This window comes from Salmo salar, chromosome 03 (genome assembly GCF_965601325.2).
Source record: "Salmo salar chromosome 03, fSalSal1, whole genome shotgun sequence".
NCBI classification, from domain to species: Eukaryota; Metazoa; Chordata; class Actinopteri; order Salmoniformes; family Salmonidae; genus Salmo; species Salmo salar.
Genome location: NC_138293.1, coordinates 52,170,970 through 52,190,436, shown reverse-complemented (window position 1 = coordinate 52,190,436; position 19,467 = coordinate 52,170,970). Strand labels below are relative to the sequence as shown.

Here is a 19,467-nt window from a genome sequence, read left to right as displayed (position 1 = left end):
GTTCTCATTTACAATTGCGACCTGGCCAAGATAAAGCAAAGCAGTTCGACAACATACAACAACACAGAGTTACACATGGAGTAAAACAAATATACAGTCAATAATACAGTAGAAAAATAAGTCTATGTACGATGTGAGCAAATGAGGTGAGATAAGGGAGGTAAAGGCAAAAAAGTCCATGGTGACAAAGTAAATACAATATAGCAAGTAAAACACTGGAATGGTAGATTTGTAGTAGAAGAAAGTGCAAAGTAGAAATAGAGATAATGGGGTGCAAAGGAGCAAAATAAAATAAATAAATACGGTAGGGGAAGAGGTAGTTGTTTGGGCTAAATTATAGATGGGCTATGTACAGGTGCAGTGATCTGTGAGCTGCTCTGACAGCTGGTGCTTAAAGCTAGTGAGGGAGATAAGTGTTTCCAGTTTCAGAGATTTTTGTAGTTCGTTCCAGTCATTGGCAGCAGAGAACTGGAAAGAGAGCTGGCCGAAGGAGGAATTGGCTTTGGGGGTGACCAGAGAGATATACCTGCTGGAGCGCGTGCTACAGGTGGGTGCTGCTATGGTGACCAGTGAGCGGAGATAAGGGGGGACTTTACCTAGCAGGGTTTTGTAGATGACCTGGAGCCAGTGGGTTTGGCGACGATTATGAAGCGAAGGCCAGCCAACGAGAGCGTACAGGTCGCAGTGGTGGGTAGTATATGGGGCTTTGGTGACAAAACGGATGGCACTGTGATAGACTGCATCCAGTTTGTTGAGTAGGGTATTGCAGGCTATTTTGTAAATGACATCGCCGAAGTCGAGGATCGGTAGGATGGTCAGTTTTACTAGGGTATATTTGGCAGCATGAGTGAAGGATGCTTTGTTGCGAAATAGGAAGTAAATTCTTGATTTAACTTTGGATTGGAGATGTTTGATGTGTGTCTGGAAAGAGAGTTTATAACCATATGAATTGCTAATTATGGAAACTAAGATAAACAGGATTGAAATATATTTTTTATAGCTATATATAATACAAATCGAGGTGAGGGCAATGGAAATGCTTTTGGCGGTTGATCTGCTTCTGTTCTGTGGGTGGCACTGTGTGCTCTTTTGAAGGATGGTCCTGGTCTCTCCAGGGCCATGGGATCCGGGGGGGTCGAAGGTGGTCTGCCGGTCATTGGGATGACAACCCAACTCGGGATGAGGAGGGGTTTTAGCGGGTGGAATAGTGGGGACCAAGTTGAGGTTTACTTAGTAGCAATGCTAATATCATGGTACAGCTATATAGACACTCAATCATCATGTTACTTTTTAATGGTACGTTTACAAACATATATTATGATAAATAGAATTGAAACTTGTCTCATTATTGTAATTGGTGAAATAAGTATAGCCAGTTATAATTGTAATGGCTTAGCAGATAATAAGAAAATATTATCAGTGTTTACCTGCCTAAAAGAGAAGGAATATAATATCTATTGTTTACAGGAAACTCATTCAACAATTTTAGATTTGTGGAAAAAGGACTGGGGAAGTGAAATATATTTCGCCCATGGGCAAAGAAATTCAAAAGGGGTGATGATATTAATTAACAGTAATTTTGATCCAAAGGTGCAAATTGTCCAAACAGATCCTCAAGGTAGATGGATGATTTAAAATATGTTATTGGGCCATAAACAGATATGAATTATTAACCTATATGGTCCAAATAATGATGATCCATGCTTCATAGAAAATATATATAAGAATTTATCAACTCTACAAGCAACACTTGACTCTATTATTAGGGTGGGAGATTATAATACGGTTTTAAATACCTATGTGTACCTTGTTTTTAACTAGGACAGAATAATTTATAACTGACTTTTTCCGACATAATAGGTACAGCAGATCCCCTTATTGTATGTGCCTAAAAGAGTCCATACTAACAAAGGAAATTGAAGGACTAACAGTATAGATAGAATTATTACTTTTACCCCTTTTTCTCCCCAATTTCGAGGTATGCAATTGGTAGTTACAGTCTTGTCTCATCGCTGCAACTCCCGTACGGACTCGGGAGAGGCGAATGTCGAGAGCCATGCATCCTCCGAAACACGACCCAACCAAGCAACACTGCTTCTTGACGCAATGCCTGCTTAACCCGGAAGCCAGCTACACCAATGTGTTGGAGGAAACACCGTACACCTGGCGACCGTGTACGAAAAGGCTTTTGATAAAGTACGACTGGGGTTTATATATAAATGCCTGAAATATTTCAATTTGAGAATCTCTTATAAAATGGGTTAAAGTTATGTATAGTAACCCTTCGTGTAAAATGGTAAATAATGGCTACATCTCAGAAAGTTCTAAACTGTCGGAGTAAAACAAGGTTGTCCACTATCGGCATATCTATTTATTGCCATCGAAATGTTAGCTGTTAAAATTAGATCCAACAATAATATTAAGGAATTAGAAATCCATGGCTTAAGAACAAAGATGTCATTGTACATGTACACTGATTCATGTTTTCTTTTAAATCCACAATAAGAATCCCTCCACGGCCTCATAGAGGATCTAGATACTTTTTATAACCTCTCTGGATTAAAACCAAATTATGATAAGTGTAATATTATAATAATTGTGTAATACGTAATAATATTACATATTGGATCACTAAAAAATTCAACTTTTACATTAACGTGTAGTTTACCAAAAAAATGTCTGACGGGGATGTGGACATTCTCGGTATACATATCCCGAAAGAAAGAAATCTCACTCCAATACATTTTAATAGAAATTTGGCAAAAATTGATAAGATCTTGCTACAATGAAAGGAGAATACCGGTTTATTTGTGTAAAAATCACCCTGATTCAACTCTTTAGTCATATCACGTTTTACCTATTTGCTTATGGTTTTGCCTACACCTAGTGACCTGCTTTTTAAATTATATGAGCAAAAAATATTCAATTTTATTTGGAATGGCAAGCCAGGCAAAATTAAAAGGGCCTATTTATATAATGAAAATGAATTCAGAGGGCAGAAATGAAATATTAAAGCATTAGACCTCTCACTAAATGCATCAGTCATAAAGTTATGCTTAAAGCCAAAATGGTTCTCTAGTATATTAGTAAGAATGTCTCACCCCATCTTCCAGAATGGCCTTTTTCCCTTTACAACTGCTCACTTTTGGTTATTTGAAAACAAAATAATCTCAAATGTTATCTTTTAAACAAGCCATAGAAAGTTGGTTGCAATTTCAGTTTAATCCACCTGAAAAGACAGAACAAATCATTCAAGTATTGTGGTTAAACTGAAATATACAAATTGATTAAAAGTTAAAGGTATAATCTTTGTAAATTATATAAATACGACTGGTGGAGTTGTCACACATGCAGCTAACACAGACATATGGAAATGTCTGATCTACCCAAAAATGGAAGAGGGAAAAAGTAAGGAACTTGTCTGTCGGCCCTGCATTAAAGACCAAAATTGGTCAAAGAAAATTGATATAAAATATACCACTTTCTTTTAAGGACCCAAAAAATGTACAGCTGTGCCATATACATTGCAAAATAGTTGGGAAGGGATTTTGATGTACCGATTCCATGGCACATGGTTTATGAATTGACATTCGAAACTTCCAATCAATAGGTTATATATGGGGGATACAATCTTCCCAGCTCTGCAGATTTTGCCCACGAGAAGGCAGAGTTATTTATTTTGGTACTGTCCAGATGTAGCTCGTTTTGTCACAGGTCCAGGGATGGCTGAAGAATTGCAACATTTACCTAGAGCTAAGGCTACAGATAGCAATACTGGGTGATTTGAAAAGTCTGTCAATCGATCAATAATGATTTCAGCAAAAAAAAAATATTTACAATCTGTAGAAACTATGAGAATAAAAAGGTTCAGTACTTTTGTGAAGCCTCACAGCACAGTTAAAATAATGGCAAATAGAAATCCGAGATGGGAGGTGTTGAATGGAGTTGAAGAGTGGGACTAATAACAAATGTAAAACATACGGGGTCTGTAAAATGTATATAGGTTCAGAAACTTTGAAATAGCTCAGTTACAAATATATGGCAAATAGAAATCAAACTGGATGGACATCAGAAATAGAGGAAGGCTGCCAGGACTAAAAACAAAAGAAAATATAACTTTTGTAAAATAGATTCTCTGTAAAATGTGTAAGCTGGAAGTAGATGCCTAAGTGTTATTGTTTATTAGTTTACTCCAATTGGGAGGGGGGTGGTAGGGTTTGCAGGGCATAATAAAGGAAGGTATTGTTACGTGGAGTGGAACAGGGAAATCCAAGAGCAGACTCAGATGAGGAAACTGGGATGAAGCAACCAAGGTATTTATTGCAACACAGGGGGAGATGGAGTGCAGGCCAGGGGAAGCTCTGGTGGGTTGCAAGAAACCAGGTGCGGAGGCTGAGGTGAGAGGGGTTGGGACAGGGTAAGCAGTTCGAGGGGAATCCAAGGGAGTAGTAGAGTGTGGAATCCAGGACAGAGTAGCAGGATGACGAGACCTGGGACCAGAGTGGGCAGAACTGTAGCGGAGAGGAAAATGGTGTCAGGCAAGGAAAACAGGCACAACAGGATAACAGGATCTGAATAGTAACAAACGGCTAGAACCGTAGACTGACTGAGCAGAGATTACGATCTGGCAGCGTGGAAGTGGTAGGGCTGAGTATTTGTAGAGGTCTTGATTATGGAACAGGTTGCAGCTGGTGGGGATTTGTTCTGACTCCAAGCACACCTGTCTGCATGGGTTCAGGATCTGGACAAGCCTGGGGATGGCGTCGGAGAAGGAGGACAAGGCACTGAAGCAGATGTTATGGCACATGCAACCCTACCTACCCTCCGACGCTCACGGAGACGGTTGTCGATGCGGATAGCGAGAGGGATGAGTTCATGAAGCTCATCCCTGGACACCAACTCATCCTTGAAGGTCTCAGTGAGCACGTTCCGTAATGCTCCCTGAAGGGCCTCCTCATTCCAGCCGCTCTGTGGCGAGGGTGCGAAACTCACATGCCATCTCAGCAACACTATAGGGGCCTTGACGGAGGGACAGGAGTTGTTTAGCGGCATCCTTACAGCAGCCCGGGTGGTCAAATACTTTCCGCATCTCCTCCATGAATCTGGAGTAGAAGAAGCAGATGGGGACGGTCTCTCCCACACCGCCGTGGCCCAGGAAAGCGCTGCTCCATGGAGGCAGCCAATCAGGAAGGAAATCTTTACCCGTTCGCTAGCATAAGAGTAGGGCTGTTGCTCAAATACTAGTGAACATTGTACTAAAAAGGCTCTGCAAGCTCAGAGGTTGCCATCGTAGAGCTCGGGAGTTGGAACAAATGGCTCCCGGGATGGAGAATAAGGACTTGGGATGGGTTGTGAGCTCTGGGCGAAGGTTCGGCCTTGTAGGTCAGACAGGCTCCGTGAAAACCCTTCTGGAGCTCATCAAGGAGTTTTCAGGGCTTGGTCATGTTGCTCGGGCAGGGCGCCTTGGCCAGCGAGAGTTTGGTGGAGAGTAGCAGAGTCTGCTGGGTTCATCTCTTGGCCAGATTTTACTGTTACGCGGAGTGGAACAGGTAAACCCAAGAGCAGACTCAGACGAGGAAACTGGGATGAAGTAACCAAAGTATTTTATTGCAACACAGGGGGGAGATGGAGTGCAGGCCAGGGGAAGCTTGGGTGGGTTGCAGGAAACCAGGTGCGGAGGCTGAGGCTGGAGCGAGAGGGGTTGGGACAGGGTAAGCAGTTCCGGAGGGGATTCCAAGGGATTAGTAGAGTGTGGAATCCAGGACAGAGTAGCAGGATGACAAGACGTGGGACTGGAGACAGGGACCAGAGTCAGAGCGGGCAGAACTGTAGCGGAGAGGAAAACGGCGTCAGGCAAGGAAAACTGGCATAACAGTTCCTGAATAGCATCAAACGGCTAGAACCGTAGACTGACTGAGCAGAGATTACGATCTGGCAGCGTGGAAGTGGCAGGGCTGAGTATTTGTAGAGGTCTTGATTATGGAACAGGTTACAGCTGGCGGGGATCTGCTCTGACTCTAACACACCTGTCTCCGCCCACACAATCACACACGCACAGAGAGGGAGAGAGTACTGGGGGAGTGGCGGCAGGTCAAGGAGACACAGGATGAGCAGTAGAGGATGTTGCAGGAGCAGATGTGACAGGTATATTTAAAAAAGGTGTATGTATGTATGTATGTATGTATGAATGTATGTATGAATGTTTATACTATATATACACTACTCAAACAAATAAAGGGAACAGTAAAATAACACATCCTAGATCTGAATGAATGAAATAATCTTATTAAATACTTTTTTCTTTACATAGTTGAATGTGCCGACAACAAAATCACACAAAAATAATCAATGGAAATCCAATTTATCAACCCATGGAGGTCTGGATTTGGAGACACTCAAAATTAAAGTTGAAAACCACACTTCAGGCTGATCCAACTTTGATGTAATGTCCTTTAACAAGTCAAAATGAGGCTCAGTAGTGTGTGTGGCCTCCACGTGCCTGTATGACCTCCCTACAACGCCTGGGCATGCTCCTGATGAGGTGACGGATGGTCTCCTGGGGGATCTCCTCCCAGACCTGGACTAAAGCATCTGCCAACTCCTGGACAGTCTGTGGTGCAACGTGGCGTTGGTGGATGGAGCGAGACATGATGTCCCAGATGGGCTCAATTGGATTCAGGTCTGGGGAACGGGCGGGCCAGTCCATAGCATCAATGCCTTCCTCTTGCAGGAACTGCTGACACACTCCAGCCGCATGAGGTCTAGCATTGTCTTGCATTAGGAGGAACCCAGGGCCAACCGCACCAGCATATGGTCTCACAAGGGGTCTGAGGATCTCATCTCGGTACCTAATGGCAGTCAGGCTACCTCTGGCGAGCACAAGAAATGCCACCCCACACCATGACTGACCCACCGCCAAACCGGTCATGCTGAAGGATGTTGCAGGCAGCAGAACGTTCTCCACGGCGTCTCCAGACTCTGTCACGTCTGTCACATGTGCTAAGTGTGAACCTGCTTTCATCTGTGAAGAGCACAGGGTGCCAGTGGCGAATTTGCCAATCTTGGTGTTCTCTGGAAAATGCCAAACGTCCTGCACGGTGTTGGGCTGTAAGCACAACCCCCACCTGTGGACGTCGGCCCCTCATACCACCCTCATGGAGTCTGTTTCTGACCATTTGAGCAGACGCATGCACATTTGTGGCCTGCTGGAGGTCATTTTGCAGGGCTCTGGCAGTGCTCCTCCTGCTCCTCCTTGCACAAAGGCAGAGGTAGCGGTCCTGCTGCTGGGTTGTTGCCGTCCTACGGCCTCCTCCACGTCTCCTGATGTACTGGCCTGTCTCCTGGTAGCGCCTCCATGCTCTGGACACTACGCTGACAGACACAGCAAACCTTCTTGCCACAGCTCGCATTGATGTGCCATCCTGGATGAGCTGCACTACCTGAGCCACTTGTGTGGGTTGTAGACTCCGTCTCATGCTACCACTAGAGTGAAAGTACCGCCAGCATTCAAAAGTGACCAAAGCATAGGAACTGAGAAGTGGTCTGTGGTCACCACCTGCAGAACTACTCCTTTATTGGGGGTGTCTTGCTAATTGCCTATAATTCCCACCTGTTGTCTATTCCATTTGCACAACAGCATGTGAAATGTATTGTCAATCAGTGTTGCTTCCTAAGTGGACAGTTTGATTTCACAGAAGTGTGATTGACTTGGAGTTTAAGTGTTCCCTTTATTTTTTTGAGCAGTGTATATATAAATATATAATATATAATATATATATAATATATATATATATAATGTCCTTGTTTTCCATGAAAACATACATGAAATGAGTTTCATAAGGAATAGGAAATATAGTGAAGACGTTGACAAGATTATAAATAATACTCCATTTGCAGCAATTACAGCCTTGCAGACCTTTGGTATTCTAGTTGTCAATTTGTTAAGGTAATCTGAAGATATTTCACCCCATGCTTCCTGAAGCACCTCCCACAAGTTGGATTGGCTTGATGGGCACTTCTTAGGTACCATACGGTCAAGCGGCTCCCACAACAGCTCAAGAGAGTTGAGACCCTGTGACTGTGCTGACCACTCCATTATAGACAGAATACCAGCTGACAGCTGACTGCTTCTTCTGTAAATAGTTCTTGCATAGTTTGGAGCTGTGCTTTAGGTCATTGTCCTGTTGTAGGAGGAAATTGGCTCCAATTAACCCGCCGTCCACAGGGCATGGCGTTGCAAAATGGAGTGATAGCCTTCCTTCTTCAAGATCCCTTTTAACCTGTACAAATCTTCCACTTTACCACCAACAAAGCATCCCCAGACCATCACATTGCCTCCACCATGCTTGACAGATTGCATAAAGCACGTCTCCATCATCTTTAAAAAAAAATTGCGTCTCACGAATGTTCTTCTTTGTGATCCGAACACCTCAAACTTAGGTTAGTCTGTCCATAACACTTTTTTCCAACCTTCCTCTTCCCAGTGTCTGTGTTATTTTGCCCATCTTAATCTTTTCTTTTTATTGGCCAGTCTGAGATATGGCTTTTTCTTTGCAACTCCGCCTGGAAGGCCAGCATCCCGGAGTCGCCTCTTCACTGTTGACTTTGAGACTGGTGTTTTGCGGGTGCTATTTAATGAAGCTGCCAGTTGAGGACTTGTGAGGTGTCTGTTTCTCAAACTAGACCCTCTAATGTACTTGTCCTCTTGCTCAGTTGTGCACCGGGCCTCCCACTCCTCTTTCTGTTCTGGTTAGAGCCAGTTTGCGCTGCTCTGTGAAGGGAGTAGTACACAGCGTTGTACAAGATCTCACATGGAATTGCCTTCATTTCTCAGAACAAGAATAGACTGACGAGTTTCAGATGAAGGTTCTTTGTTTCTGGCCATTTTGATCCTGTAATTGAACCCACAAATGCTGATGCTCCAGAAACTCAACTAGTCTAAAGAAGGCCAATTTTATTTATTCTTTAGTCAGGACAACAGTTTTCAGCTGTGCTAACATAATTGCGTTAGGGTTTTCTAATGATCAGTTAGCCTTTTAAAATGATAAACTTGAATTATCTAACACAACGTGCCATTGGAACAGAGGAGTGATGGTTGCTGATAATGGGCCTCTGTACGCCTATGTAGATATTCCATTAAAAATCAGCTGTTTCCAGCTACAATAGCCATTTACAACATTAACAATGTCTACACTGTATTTCTGATCAATTTGATGTTACTTTAATGGACCAAAAATGTGCTTTTCTTTCAAAAACAAGGACATTTCTAAGTGACCCCAAACTTTTGAACGGTAATATATGTGTATGTATGTGTGTGTATGTACACCAAGCTCTGTCAGGAGGAATCGCCAACATTCACCCAACTTTTTGTGGGAAGCGTGTGGAAGGCTACCCGAAATGTTTGCCCCAAGTTAAACAATTTAAAGGCAATGCTACCAAATACTAATTGAGTGTATGTAAACTTCTGACCCACTGGGAATGTCAGGAAAGCTGAAATAAATCATTATCTCTACTATTATTCTGACATTTCACATTCTTAAAATGAAGTGGTGATCCTAACTGACCTAAGACAGGGAATTTATACAAGGTTTAAATGTCAGGAATTGTGAAAAACTGAGTTTAAATGTATTTGGCTAAGGTGTATGTAAACTTCCGACTTCAACTGTATATAGTTACCCCAAAAATATATGGGGGATTGTAAATGATGCAGACAATTACATTGATGGAAGCAACAATCTATCCGCAATATTAAAGCTGATCCACCCCGTAATAAAAAAAGAATAATTAAAAACATTACTTCAACAAGAGTGAGTATAGACTTATTAACTAGAAGTACTCTGACAATTTGATTTCGACAATGCCATTTGCCCACTACATGGGATAAACAGCTGCAGGTGATTGCGCTGTATCTAATTGCATATACAGCGAGACAGTTATGCCCAGCAGTGCGATGGATCAGACTTTGTTTACATAAGACAACACATCGATCCTGCATGTGTTTTTCTGTTGCTCATCAGTCTTTAATAACTAGAACTACTCTGACCAGAGTGAATAGTACCTCAGTACTAAAATACTGTGTACTATTACTCAGAGCTAGAACTACTTTGTCCAGAGTGAGTGTGTACTTCTCAAAACTAGCATACTGTAACTGTGCACTAATCAGAACTACCACACACACTGTGAGTCTGCATTACTCATAACTAGCACAATGTGACGGTGCACTATTGACAGCCAAGCACAAAGTGCATAGCCCAGCACATAGTGACTGTGCACTATTGTCTACCTACACTGTGGAGAACTACACATACCCTACTAGCACACATTGGTTTTGCACCGTGAAGAGCTTTGCATGTAGTATTTAAGGACACCGTATAGCCTGTTTTACACTTAACCCACAATGTCCGGATGAGCCAGTGCATGTTCTGTCTTCTGTGGTCAATATGGCTTAATAGGGTTTTAGTGCCTCTGACAGCAAACACACTCACATATTCAATTAATGAGGGAACGAGCCTGCCACCATTTAGTGTTTCAAAGCAGACCAGCTTTAAATGGAGAGCACCATCACACTATCCACTGTCCAATATGGAGCCATGTCCAGCAAATCCTGGACTAATAGACACTTTCAATGGAGAATCTCATTTGATCCAAGATCTGTGTCCAGCCCGAAGTGTATAACCCACAGTGCTGTTGCAAAGGGAGGCTGGTTGACTCTGATTCTGTTTTTCTGGGTTTCAGTCACGCGTCTGGAGGAGCGTGAGTCAGACATGAAGAAGGAGTACAACGCTTTGCACCAGCGACACACAGAGGTAGTAACAGCTGTGTGTGTGTGTCAGCGTGCATGGGAGAGTTTAGTATCTGACTCCATACTAGCTGCTAGGTTTGTATCTTGATGTAGTTTGCCTGGTACAATATAACGAAGTCCATCTTCCTCACTCATCCTCTCTCTTCCTGTAAGATGATTCAAACATATGTGGAGCATATTGAGAGGTCCAAGATGCAACAGGCAGGGAACAACAGCCAGTCAGAAGGGCCAGGCAGTGGACGAACGTGAGTGGCTGACTTTTTAAAAACATTTTCATCAGAAAACGTTATTATCCCCCAGTGAGGAAATCCATTGAGCAGCATACAGACAAAACAATACAGTTCATACAACAACATAGATATAAAATAATATAGTTAGTTGTGACCTTTCTGGAAAGTGTGCATGGGTGGGTGGCTGCGTGTGTTAGTAGGCGTGTGTGTGCAGGGGGAAGAGTATAGAAATTGATCCTGGCATAGCTAGTAGTAACAACTATGCTGAGGTAATGGTATGTGGTTTGTTATGCTTGGGTTTAGTGTTCTGTGTTTAGTGTGCTGTAGTTGTGTTGTTCTGTGCTGTGTGTTAGCCTGTGTTAGCTTGTTTTGTGACCAGTGATGTAGTGGTTTACAAAACAGGTTGGTAAAAGATGATCGCTGTTTGTGGTGAGTAAAATAACGCTCCTTATACTTTCGATGCCCTTTTTTCGCAGAAGGTGGATAAATGCTTGTGCAAAATAAAATATTAAACTAAACAACATTTATGTGTGTTTACCCTCCACTACACCACTTGTTGTACCATGGTTTGGCTTCACTCTAATCACCATATGTCTGTCTCGTTGTCTCACTCTGTGCTCGTGCTGCTGTGTTGCACAGTCAACGCCACGTGTGGAGGAAAAGGTAAATCACTACCCCCAAATACCTCTTTGCCTCTTACCCCCCCATCCCTGTCCCCTCAATCCCAATCTCATTCAGTGTTTGTCAGTCTTGGTCCTGAGTATAGGACCCAGGTTCAAATACTTGAAACAATTTTTTAAACACTCACAGATTTTGCTTGAGTCTTTTTGGGACTTTTCTATTGGTTTATAAAGCCAGGCAAGCTGAACCAAACTCAGATATTTATTTCAGTAGTGCTGAGCGATTAGTGATTTTTGAAGTTGTTTCGGTTCGATTATTTATTTTTTACATTAAAATGATTAGAGCTTTTTAATGGAGATGTCAAAAATAGTGAACATTCAATTGCCAAAACATTGGAAATATTCCATTGTCTCTGTCAGGTCCACAAATAGAGAATTTCTATAAAATATTTCAGTTGTCTATATTACTTAATTTTATTTGACGACTTTATAATTTTTCAATCCTTAAAGTCTAAAGTCAACATCTCGTCTCAACTCTGCTCAGGCAGTAGCAGCCAGCCAGACAACCATCTAACGTTATCTTTGTTCTCACCATACTGTACTGTCTTTAGTCAACCTATTTAGCTAGGCTAGCCTGCCTAAGTATGCTGCAGAACTGTCAGACAAAATAATTTTACTAGTTCTTTAAAGTGGATAAGGCGAACTCTCTATCCCTCACTCTCGTCATTGTGTTGTCTACTATCCTCTCTCTCATGCGGTGGCGAATGCGGTCTGTGTGTATCTAACCTAACGTAGCAGGCGTAAAAATGTATCCGAACCAGAAAAAACAGGCACAATGGATAATGGCCATTGTAGTTAATTACCACGTTTCTGAGCTGAGCTTGATTGAATATTTGCTTAATGAAAACTACAACTCCCTTCAGCCCAGCATCCCATATAGCTCTGGACTTAATTTCTCTCGTCAATGATTTGATTTCTATCTAGAGAAATGGCACATTGGGCTAACAAAAAAATATATAATAACTCGAATTCAAGTAATTGAAACGACACTGGTCAATTAGTTGTTTGTAATAACAACAAAAAAACTAAAATGTGGTTCATCGCTTAGCACTATTTTTCAGGTATTTAAAAACCCAGGTCTGCTGGGTATACAGGCGTTTGCTCCAGCCCAGCACTAACACACCTGATTCAACTACTGGGGGGGCTTGTTGATTAGTTGAATCAGGTCTGCAGACACTGTGGTTCCCAGGACTTGACGATCACTGCCCTGGCTCCATTGACCAACCAGCCTCTCCTTCTTGGACTAGAAGTTCCCCTGCCCCCACTATGTCCCAATATGGAATGACCCAGAGTTCGTGCCTTTGTCCTTTACCTTCTCCTCTATCACCAACTGTTTATGGTCTGTCTGTCTGTCTGTCTGTCTGTCTGTCTGTCTGTCTGTCTGTCTGTCTGTCTGTCTGTCTGTCTGTCTGTCTGTCTGTCTGTCTGTCTGTCTGTCTGTCTGTCTGTCTGTCTGTCTGTCTGTCTGTCTGTCTGTCTGTCTGTCTGTCTGTCTGTCTGTCTGTCTGTCTGTCTGTCTGTCTGTCTGTCTGTCTGTCTGTCTGTCTGTCGCGTAGCTGAATCGAGTGGAGACGAATGGATTCGGTTCAGTTAGTTCATGCAATCGTCCTGATGAGCCCTTCCCAGCTCGCTAGTTTATGCTTGTGGCTAGAAACCTCAGCGAGAATTTGAAACTTGTCTGCCGAAGTCAGGACTTGGGAAAGTATTCGGAATCATTACGTTTTTATCGGAGTAATATATATTTTCTTTATGTAGACGTTAATAGTTTAGTTGTACTTATGTATTGCATATTGTTTTTTGTGGTGTGGTTTTCCTATAAGCCCTTTGGCTTCCAACCACACCTGCACACCGTTTTTTTGTTTTAATTTGTTTTTATCTGTATTGTTGTTTTCACTTGTTTTCTTTGGTGAAAAAATAAATATAAAAGTTGTTGCCGACAAACTCTCCCCATTGAGCAGTAGACTGTATCACGGTGACATCCATATGGTTACTACCAATTTTACACATTCTTTTTCATGTAGGCTGTTATCCTACTCAAGATAAAATCAATTGGGATGGAACAAACTACCCATGTGATACAGCTACCCTGTGGGAAGCAATTCACGTCGGCAAGCCTTGATACAACATCGTTGCACTGGTCATTCGCACCGGCTTGACTGAACCAAATCCACTCGTCTCCACTTTACTCTCAGTTGCGCAACATACAGTACGTCATCAATTTGGGCAACAGGCGAGTCCATATGGTCTCTCCCGTTTCTCCATAATATGGATATATTGTGTCATATTATGTTGGTCTGGTTTAGTGTCAGTCTGTCCAGTAGCTGGCTTTGTGTGTTGTGCTTAATTCAGGGGATTTTCAGTTTTATGTTATGCAACCCCAAAGTTAGCTTTCACGTCTCTCCAGATACCTAATGTACAGTATATTATCTCTCACCCTCCCTCTCCATCTCATCCTCTCTCTGCCCCTCTCCTCTCTTTCCCCTCACTGTCTTTCATTCTCATTGTCTTTTTCTTCTCTCTCTCAAACCTTTATCCTTCCCCTCTCCTCCTCCTCTCTCCTCCCACCCCTCCCCCTGTCTTTTCCTCCAGCAGCAAGGTGGAGCGTCCACCGTCATTGAGCTTGTACCCCAGTGGAGAGGGTATGGGAATGGTACGTGGGGGTCTCGGGGGGGCTAGGATGCCTGGGTCTGGGACCAACGTCTGGCAGGTCAGCGAGCTCAGCCAATCCCGCTACACCTCTGGCTACCAGGTGTGATAGAGGGTCCGTCCCAAATGGCACCCTATTTCCTTTATAGTGCACTACTTTTGACCAGAGCACTATAGGCCCTGGTTAAAAGTAGTGCACTATAAAGGGGAATAGGATGCCATTTGGGATGCACCCAGACACTCCCCCTGGACCTCACGTCTGCAGAACACGTCATGCCTCACCCACCTTCATTCAGAATCATCCAGACACATCCCTCACGCCTGCTTGTGTCCCTTGTCTTCCAAGGGCTTTTCTTTGTGGTGTATGTCGATTGGTTTTTATGGCAGTGAGTGTAATGAAGACATGACATTGTATAAACAGATATGAGGGATACATTAATATTAGGACAAAATATTACATTAAATTGGTGTAATTTCTTTTCACTTAAGTGCTTTTTTTCTACAATAATAGAACATAACTTAGCTTCTATCGTCCCATTTGCACCTGTCTTTACATCTCGTTTCACATGTAAGTGTGATGCTTTGTTACTAAGTCTACGTGCAAGATTGTAAGTATAAGCAAGATCGTGAACGATCCTTGCAAGAGAAGAACCCTGGCTTCCCTATTCTCCACCTGTCAGCCTAAATGTGCACTTGCATACTCTCCATCATTGATTTAAAAGCATTGGCTTGGTGCAAACATTGTCTGGTGGAAGTTTCCACCATTGTTAAATCCATGAAGGGAAGTGTACACTTTGGGAGAAGGGGGGGAATCGGGATGCAGCCCCTCTTTTACAATATAGCCCCTTGACCTCTTTAACCCGTGACCTCTGATGCCCCAGGAGGATGGTTCTGAGTCGGACTCGGTAGCGGCCACGCCCAGTAGCACAGGAAGTAAGTCCAACACGCCCACGTCCTCCGTCCCTTCCGCCACCGTCACGCCCCTCAACGAGGGTTTCCTCCCGCCCGGCGAGTTCGACCCAATTCATGCTGTAAGCCGCGGCAGGAAGAGTGCTAAACGCCTCAGCAGAAACATGGAGGTGCAGGTCTCCCAGGAAACCAGGAACGTCAGCATTGGTGAGTGTAACGTGCAGTTACACACACACACATACACGCAACCACACACACACACACACGTTAGCATGAGTGGTTCATTGTGTGATCAGGGCCTGTATTCATAAAGTCCCTCAGAGAAGGAGTGCTGATCTAGGATCAGGTCCTCCCCTGTCCATGTAATCTTATTCATTATGATCTAAAAGGCAAAACTGATCCTAGATCAGTCCTATTCTGAGATGCTTTGTGAATGCGGTATTGAGTGTGTATGATATTCTATTTGTACTCAGGTATGGGTAGCAGTGACGAGTGGTCAGAATTCCAAGAGATCATCGATTCCACCCCAGAGCTGGATATGTGTGTGGACCCCCGTCTCTATGGTGGAGGAAACAGGTAACACACACACACACACACACACACACACACACACGCAATGATTAAATATCAGTGTGTGTGTCAGTCCTTCCCAGGGCATCGTGAATGAGGCATTCGGTATCAACACAGACTCCCTCTACCATGAGATCAAGGATGCCAAGTCTGACATCATTGGGGATGTTGATGCCGGGGCGGAGCTTCTAGGTAAGCCAATCAGAGGAGCACTGGGTGTGGTATATGCAAATGAGCTATTGGAAGACAGCGTGGGCCAGTCTCTGGTCATGTTCCAGGCTGTCTACATTGCAAACGTTGCATTGCATTAACCAATAGTTGTATGCCATGTCATCGACTGCACAGTCGGGTGTCAGATTGCTATTTCAAATTATGTGGTGAGCTGATATGTTAAACACCTATCCAGCTTTGTGAGTTCTGGCATGCGTCTGGAACCCGACCTCTGTCTGCATTACGCAAAGAGTCATTGGGAATGTAAACTGCGGTGCTTAGTGCTAAGCTGGTGGGTGCCTCAAAAAGAGGAAATGGTTATTCCTGTGAAATATGTTTATCTTAAACACTATGTTTTGAGGCTGTGTCACCAGCTGTGTCACCGTTGCCATAGCACTGGCTGGCTCTGAACTTTAACCCTACACACAGCGGAATGTTCACCACCACCCCACATTCCCGGCAGCTCCCCCATCCTCCACTGCATTGCAAAGCACTCTAGGATATCACTTGCACCATGGCTGCAGTTCCCCATTGATTTGATATATTTGAATGGCTGATTTTACAGGGCAAGCTAAATTATTCTTGATTTAGTCTTGGTTTACTTTCTGTTACTGGGTTTAGTTGACATAGCTTTATGATTGGTTTATTTCATTGCGATCATATTAGTTTATTGACCCGTGACCCTTCTCTGTGCTTCCTCTCTCCCTTCCTGTGTATGCTGGACACGCCCCTAGGGGAGTTCTCAGGTGTGTATCTGAACCCTCTCTTTCTCAGACACACACATACACACACACCCCTGCCTCCCACCTTCCAATACATGAAGTTCCACTGTGTGCCTGTAGGCTTTACCCAATAACACGATGCTGGCATTCTAGGCCACACCAGCTGTTTTAAATGTTGATCTAGTCCAGATAATGCTCTCTTTGATTGGTTGGTCGTAACGTTACTAAGCTCAACTGAACCCTGTGGTCAATAAAGGTAAATCTCTCTGAGTCTAAACTGACTTCTAGTGTTCTCTGGTTTTGGACAGGTCCAAGCTCTCTTTTTACTCTCTGAAGCTTTAGTATATAACAAGTGCTTATCAGCATTCTCTCTTCTCTCTCTCTTTTATCTCACCCCATCCCTCCTTCTCTCTCTCTCTCTCTCTCTCTCTCTGGTCTTTTCCCCCTCCCTCCCTCTTTCTTTCTCCTCTCTCCCCGTTTCTCTTCCTCTCTCCCAGTCCGTGATGATTTTTTCGGTAAGGCTCCCTCTAGCCTTATTCAGCATCTCTAGAAGGTTGCTCATCTTCTCATGTTGTTGTGTCTGTCTGTGATGTCTCGTCTTTGCTGCGTTCCATGTTGTGATGCCATTTCCTACCTGTTCCTCTGCTGTGTCACTTCCTCCCATTTCCTGTTGGCTGTTATTTGAGTCTGGCAAGCTTTTTTTTCTTTTGTATTTGTTTTTCATCTTTGACTTAATTTCAGAGATTTATTCTCCTTTCATTTTATAATGTCACAGCAAACACATTATCATATCTGTATTTCTTTTGGGAAATCTTTTGAGCTTTTCTTGGTTTCATTTCAGCTTGCGGAAGTTGGCTTAAACACGATGATGCTCCCCAAAACCTCCAAATGTTCATACATTACTGAAGTAGAATTCATCCATAAATAGCCCCAGAATTCATATTCAAAGACGATTCATGTGTTCATGAAAAAAAGTTAACTAAGTTTATAGTTAATGAACACTTGGAGAGTTCATGAAGTGTTTATAGAGCTATAGAATGAGTCTGCACAAACAGATCTGGGACCAGGCTAGAAAGAGTGTTGTTAGTGCTAATCAATGCTAACACTAACGCTAACTGATACGTCACAGGGATGGGCAAGGAGGTGGAGAATCTGCTGACGGAGAACAAACATCTTCTGGAGACCAAGTAAGTGTGTGTGTTTTGAACTTACACTTGTTTGTTGTGCTGCTGCATATTAAAGATGGTTTGGTGCAAGATAGATTTACTAGGGGGGCTGTTCTTTTGCAAGGGTTGAGTAAAAAGTAAATTATTTTGATGAATAGAGAGAGCACACACAGACATGCAAGGATGTGTGGTGGGGTGTGTGTGTGTTTGTTTGAGATTGATAGTCAGACACGGAGAGAAAGTGGGTTTTTTATTTTTTATGTTTTTATTTAGTTTTGTCCATTTTCTTTTGAGGTGGGGTTACAGGTACAAAAAAAAACAATCAAATAAATGAATACAAGATGTCCCCGTCCGTCTGTCCGTGTCCTCCCTCCCCACCTGGAAACCATTATTGAGTTAAGCAGTACAGTTATTGATTAACATTTCTCCCCATTCAGAAATGCTCTGAACATCGTGAAGAACGACCTAATAGCCAAAGTGGATGAGCTCTCTGGGGAGCATGAGGTGCTGAGAGAGGAACTGGAGGCCCTTAGGACCGCCAAGAAGAAAGTAGACACAAAGGTTAAAGAACTGGAAGAAGAGCTGAAGAGGTGAGGGGTGGTGGGAGTGTGTGCATGCGGGCATAGTGTGTGGGACTTTTGACTCTTATGACTCTTTGCCTCTTCAGGTTAAGAGCAGAGGCTCTGACTCTGGGAGCATCTCAGGACTCCAAGGATGAAGGAGGAGAAGATGTGAGTAAAACAAATAAACAAATGTACATTTAGTCATATAGAAGACACTCTTATCCAGAGCCACATATCATGGTTATAGAGTCATAAGATAGGTTTCCATCCAATTGGCAACAGATTTTCATGCAAATATTTTCAAATGTGCTTCCATCGGAGATGTGTTTCCATCAAATTGACTTGTTGCGGATAAAAGGCTATGCGTGGTGACTTAGTGCACATAAAACAAACTTTTGCAGTTAAACTCCCATGTACCAAATAAAAATACAATTTAAATGGGTTTCCATCACATTTTCATTTCTACTGATGGTTTTGTGACAAATTATTTTCGTTATATAGCGAATGTGCACAATCTGGTCTTGGCACATGCGCTCTAGCAAATACCTCACAGATACAGTCTGGGAATAGCCTACAACATGATGAGATTATTATGGACAAAAGAGCGAGATCGATCATCATGTTACCAGAATAAGACCCTAGATATTTATTGAAGAGGATCATTAAGCTCATCAATGTGGACTTTCACCACTCTGTGAAGTTCATAACTTATTTCATTTGTATCCTAATAAACTGCATGCTTTCCCGAGTCGTAGTGGGAGGACCACACAACACATCATCGCGTGACTCCAAGTTTACTTTGATATGATGGTTATTATACTGAACAAAACACAACATGCAACAATTTCATAGATTTTACTGAGTTACAGTTCATTTAAGGAAATCAGTCAATTGAAATAAATTCATTAGGCCCTAATCTATGTATAACACATGACTGGGATTACAGATAGGCATCTGTTGGTCACAGATA

General features: G+C 42.9%; 1 protein-coding gene across 13 annotated transcripts in view; it reads left to right on the top strand.

Moving 5' to 3' along the window:
* Positions 1-19,467, top strand: part of mapk8ip3 (mitogen-activated protein kinase 8 interacting protein 3) — a 92,091-nt gene that overhangs the window by 27,466 nt on the left and 45,158 nt on the right. For 3 of the 13 annotated variants that reach the window (XM_082973555.1, XM_082973554.1, XM_082973551.1), the window contains exons 3-14: positions 10,735-10,805; positions 10,955-11,046; positions 11,671-11,694; positions 14,304-14,418; positions 15,239-15,473; positions 15,740-15,842; positions 15,910-16,028; positions 16,781-16,792; positions 17,266-17,283; positions 17,898-17,955; positions 18,372-18,524; positions 18,602-18,665. In XM_082973555.1, coding sequence (XP_082829681.1) covers positions 10,735-10,805; positions 10,955-11,046; positions 11,671-11,694; positions 14,304-14,418; positions 15,239-15,473; positions 15,740-15,842; positions 15,910-16,028; positions 16,781-16,792; positions 17,266-17,283; positions 17,898-17,955; positions 18,372-18,524; positions 18,602-18,665 — 1,064 coding nt within the window. The remainder of the gene's footprint in view (positions 1-10,734; positions 10,806-10,954; positions 11,047-11,670; positions 11,695-14,303; positions 14,419-15,238; positions 15,474-15,739; positions 15,843-15,909; positions 16,029-16,780; positions 16,793-17,265; positions 17,284-17,897; positions 17,956-18,371; positions 18,525-18,601; positions 18,666-19,467) is intronic. The other 10 variants (XM_014192220.3, XM_082973557.1, XM_082973562.1 and 7 more) reach the window with 6 other exon arrangements.